The sequence below is a fragment of the Chrysochloris asiatica genome, unplaced genomic scaffold (genome assembly GCF_000296735.1).
Source record: "Chrysochloris asiatica unplaced genomic scaffold, ChrAsi1.0 scaffold00102, whole genome shotgun sequence".
Taxonomy (NCBI): Eukaryota; Metazoa; Chordata; class Mammalia; order Afrosoricida; family Chrysochloridae; genus Chrysochloris; species Chrysochloris asiatica.
In genome coordinates this window covers 9,920,447-9,925,688 of record NW_006408620.1, presented here as the reverse complement: position 1 = coordinate 9,925,688, position 5,242 = coordinate 9,920,447, and the positions used below count along the sequence as shown (strand labels likewise).

The 5,242-nt window shown below is 44.7% G+C and overlaps 1 protein-coding gene across 5 annotated transcripts in view; it reads left to right on the top strand.

The window, feature by feature from the left end:
- The window catches only part of LOC102817285 (RNA binding protein fox-1 homolog 1-like), a 481,947-nt gene that overhangs the window by 408,221 nt on the left and 68,484 nt on the right, over nt 1-5,242 (top strand). For all 5 annotated transcript variants that reach the window (XM_006867228.1, XM_006867230.1, XM_006867232.1 and 2 more), the window contains one exon: nt 693-825. In XM_006867228.1, coding sequence (XP_006867290.1) covers nt 693-825 — 133 coding nt within the window. The remainder of the gene's footprint in view (nt 1-692; nt 826-5,242) is intronic.

Genomic DNA, 5,242 nt, shown 5'->3' with positions numbered 1-5,242 from the left:
TGAGTTGGTTCCAACACAGAGTGACCCTGTATAGGACTTCCGAGGCTTTAAAAATTTGAGGGAGCTGAAATTCTCATCTTTTTCCCTAGAGTGGCTGGTGGGTTTGAACCGCAGACCTTGTAGATACATACAATCCAGCACTTATTGTATGGAGCCACCACACTCCATTTGTTGTTGTTGTTAGGTGCCATTGAGTCAGTTCTGGCTCATAGTGACTGTGTTCCGGGTTTCTACAAAGCAGCTGGTGGATTTGAACTGCTGACCTTGAGGTTTGCAGTCCAGTGCTGATCCTTACAGCGCCATAGCAGGACTCCATAAGCCACTCCTTGAAGACCAAATACAGAACTGACTGGACAACTCTAACAATAACAGTATATAAGGTTGGCAGCACATTGCACATGTATTTTGCCTTCTACTTTTTGTATTTGTTTAAATGGTTAGCTAGGAGCTTTCTTTCTCATAATTAAGAATTTTCTGAAAATATTTTTCCTCATCTATCATCTGCCCCTGAGCAGAGGGTACCCACAGTCTTAATTACACCTTCTTCTCTGAACAGACGCTTGGCTGCCCACCTGTGGACCTCGGACTTTGGGGAAACGGTTTGGGGTGTCCTTGATCTTGGTCTTGCAAGAAGGGCTCCTGGGCCAGGTATGCATCTTACCAGTCTTCCTTTGTTCTCTCCTCTCCCACAGTGCCAGGCTTCCCGTATCCAGCCGCCACCGCAGCTGCAGCCTACCGAGGTGCGCACCTGCGTGGGCGTGGCCGCACGGTGTACAATACCTTCAGGGCCGCGGCGCCTCCGCCCCCCATCCCGGCCTATGGCGGGTAAGTGGACCAGCCTGGCGGGCCCTCCCGCACATGGCTTCCTTTCCAGAGGCACGAGTTGTTTGCGAGCGCATGCTGGTCTTGACGCCCCCTCCCAGGACCGCCCCAGCATGCCGCCCCCTCCGTTCGCCTGGTGTGCAGCACCTTGCAAAGAGTATTGAAAAATGAGTGTAATTTGTCCTGTCGTGGTTGGTGCCTGTAAGCATTCTACGCGTCACATGTTGTTATGTAAATTCTCTCTGAGACTGAATGCTGGAGAAACCGGGAAAGCCAAAAGTTGTATTTCTGATGATTGCAAACATCTGGTTTTAAAGGAGGTTCGATCACATGTGCCCCCTGAATTAGCCCACCAACTGAGGTTTTCAAACGTAAAATCCACTGGGGTAGACTTGCCATCCACCCCAACGACACACTGTACTGAAAGGCTTATGAACCTTTTCCTAAAATGAAAACAAGAGGTGTTATGTCAAATACAGACACCCAAGAGTTCAGTGACGTTGGAAGGAAATTTTCATTTTAGGGGGAGTCTTCTTTCTGTCTTTTTTTTTTTTTTTGCCTTGCTTTCCCCTCTGTGGGGAAAATGCATATTAAGTTATTCCCTCCTATGCCTGAGCCCCCAGAATGGTCAAGTGAACATGAAGATATGTTGATGAATGCCCCCCCAAACCCCTCCAGTTGTGTTCTGTTGCAATCCTGAAACTTCATTCTCTCCACTTTGCTATTCTTATTGATGGCAGTAGAACATTCTGGCATCTTTGGAGTCAGGGAGATGAGCGAAAGAGACAAGTCTGCCAGGTGACTGTGCCCTCAGGGAACACTGGGGATGTTTAGAGGTAATTAGGACTGTCCCAACTGGGGGAGGTATTAATGGGATCTAATGGGTAGAAGCTAAGGAGCTCTGGTAGCATAGTGGTTACAAATCAGGCTGCTAACCTCAGGGTCAGCAGTTCAAAACTATCATCTGTTCTGTGAGAGAAAGATGAGACTTTCTGCTCCCGTAAAGATTTACAGCCTTGGAAACTCTGTACAGAGTCACTGTAAGTTAGAACTGACTCCACAGCACATAACAACAACAACAACAATTGGTAGAGGCTAGGAATACTGCCTACAACAAAACATAATCCAGACCCCAATCATTGTCCAAAGTGTAGAGGGCAAGAAGTCTAGAACCAAGGGACATCAGCTATGCATGTCCAACGTGGTCTGGTACAAATTCTTCTGGCCAGTGATAGGACATCTGGTTGACAGAAGGATCATGGCCATTGTTGTTGTTGTTGTATACCATCGAGTTGGTACGGACTCATAGCAACTCATAGCATAACAGAACGAAATGCTACCCGATCCTGGGCCAACCTCACAATCGTTGCTACATTTAAGCCCGTTGATGGTGCCACTGTGCCAATCCATTTCGCTGGGGATCTTCCTATTTTTCTCAGACCCTCCACCTTACCAAACATGATATCCTTCTCACTAATGTGGAGGATATCAATGTTTATGCATTCCATTTAATTTTTGACAATTTCCAATTTCCCTAGATTCATACTTTGTACGTTCATTGTTCTGATTATTAATGAATGTTTACAGTGGTTTCTCTTAGTTTTGAACTGCACCCCATCATCAATCGAAGGTCCCAAGGGCTTTAATCCATTCACTGCATCACAGTCAGCTCTACTTTGAGGAGGCAGCTCTTCCTCAGCCTCATTTTGAGTGCCTTCCAACCTGTATCTTCCAGCACTACATCTGACAGTCTTCTTCTGTTATGTGTAAGGCTTTCAGTGCCTAAATATTTGGAAGTAGTCCTTCTCTCCGTTTTCCTAGTCTTTGTCTAGAAGCTGAAACCTGTCTACCGGGGTGACCCTGCAGGTATTAAAGTTCCTGTGACATAGCTTCCAGAATCACAGCAACACACAAGCCACCACAACATTGCAAAGAAGCTAAAGATGTAGTCTTTTTTCTTCCTTTATTTCTTTTTCCTACTTTCTTTCTCTCATCTCTCTCTCTCTCACTCTTTTGCTTTATTTCTTATAAACCTTTTAGAAAGCCTGAATTTCCCTAGCTCACCTCTACAATATACAGATGACAGGAAGGAACACTTTTTCCATTATTAATTCATAATTGCCTGATTCCAAAAGGATGAGATCAAGGTGTTTCGAAATGCCTACAGTAAAGCCAAGTGAAGGGTATAGAGAGGTGGAGCTAGAGGAAATCATTAGAAAGAGGAAATGAAGACCAGGAAATAAGATGGCATCCACTGGGTTCCTGTGTAGAGCTGGAGTCATCTCTGAGCTGCTTAGTAAATGGAGAAACAGCAGAATATTTTTAACTGAAAACTTAGTGGATAATGGCAAACCAAGGAGAAACTAAATGCCCTGAATGCCCCCTCCCCCACCCCTAAATGCATAAGCATTACGTGTCTCATCTTGTAATCTAAGGGTCATGTTGTTGTTGTTGTTAGGTACCATCAAGTCCGTTCTGACTCATAGCAACCCTAGGTACAACAGAACAAAACACTGCACCATCCCCAAAATTGTCGTGTTTGAGTTCATTGCTGCTGCCACCGTGTCAGTCTGTCTCGTTGGAGGTCTTCTTTTCCACTCTCCCTCCACTTTACCCAGCATGATGTCTTTCTCCAAAGACTGGTCCTTCCTGATCACATGTCTAAAGTATGAGAAATGAAGTCTGGCCATCCTGGCTTCTAAGGAGCATTCTGGCTGTACTTCTTCCAACAACGTTTAGTGGCAGACAGTCATTACCCCTGGTGACTGCACATAATACCCATTTTATAGATCATGAAATGTAGACATAAAAATCAGTTCTTTCCAAGTCCATATAATGGGTTATGGAGGGGAAAAAGAAATGACAAGTTACCTTCTAGGCTCATGTAATTTTACAAAAGGAAGATTCATAAGTCATAAATACAAAGTGCATGTTCATACTACATTCTTTGGACTGTACACCTCTAGCTCAGTATATGAAGGGTGGGGAATGTGGCCCTGGGGCTGGATGTTGTTGTTGTTGAGTGCCGTCAAGTCGATTCCAGTCCATAGCGACCCTGTATAGGGTTTCCAAGGAGCAGCTGGTGAGCTTGAACCTCCAACCTTGCAGTTCAAATGGCTTTGCAGTCTAGTGCATTAACCCATAGTGCCACACTAGGACTCCCTGGGGCTATATAAGGCCCTCAAAATCGCTTGGTCTGACCCTGCCAGGGCAACCCGAGTTCCAGCCATCACATTGTTGTTGTTGTTGTTGTTGCATGCCATCAAGTTGGTTCCAACTCATAGTGACCCTGTGTAGGGTTTCTGAGGAGCACCTGGTGAGTTTGAACTGCTGACCTTTCAGTTCAAACCAACTTTGTGGTCAAGTGCTTATCCTACGGCACTAGACCATTAGGGCTGAATTAATTATGTGTTTGACCATATATAGCAGGCTAATTGTTAAGTTGATAGTTTTGCATGGCCCACAAGGGATGCTATAATTTTGGCAGAAGAAATGTTCCCCATCCCTGTGATAGATGGAAATTGTATCTTTTCAGTATATGTGGCCTCAGTATCTCACGGCTATATTCAATAGAAGAAATAAAGCAAAGCTATAAGGCTTATCCTCACACAGGCGATTGGTAAAACTCCCAGAATAACACACCTGCTGCACCATAGGAATGTTCTAAATAGAATGGAGGTGCTCTTTGCTGGGAATCGCCATGCATATGGTTGGATCCTGTACCAGGAAAGAATCAGACATCTCCACATGGTGAAACAATACGTTGCCTTGAATGTGATTTAATCTTAGCATTCTAGCAATACCTCCAGTTTGTTGGTTGTAATAGCAGATTGTGTCTTCGTTGATAATAGTATGACAGCAATGTGGAGACCATGCTTAGGAATAAGGTGCAATTCTTAAGAAAGGGACAGCATAAAGAACAGAAGGGCATGATGGGTAGGATGTACCCAACTAGCCGTAAGAAACAAGTACCACTCAACAGAAGGAAATTCAGCCAGTTACCTAAGTGTTTGTTGGGTGCCTTGGTATCCCATGAAAATATGTGAACACAACATCATGAAGAAAGACTTCCCTCTTCACTTGGATTGTTTGCTGTGGGTATCAGCTCTGACCTTCTGGTCATAGTTCTTTGAATACCTTTGGTCAAGATGCTGTGCATTTCATCAGGGGACTCAACAACTTCTGTACAACTTCCCAGCGTTACCTCAAGAGCTGTTTGGAGTAGGCTCTGTGCTGATTGTGTTAAACGAGAGATAGGGTAGGATCACACGAGAAAATCTTTGACTTGGTCAGTATACGAGAGGATACTACAGATGGATCCTTTGGGACGGTTCTTCAGGGTTGGCCTCCAGCAAAGCCTCAGGCAGAACCTCTGAATCTGAGTCCATATCTCCAAATATATAGAAGCGGGCTTCAAAAC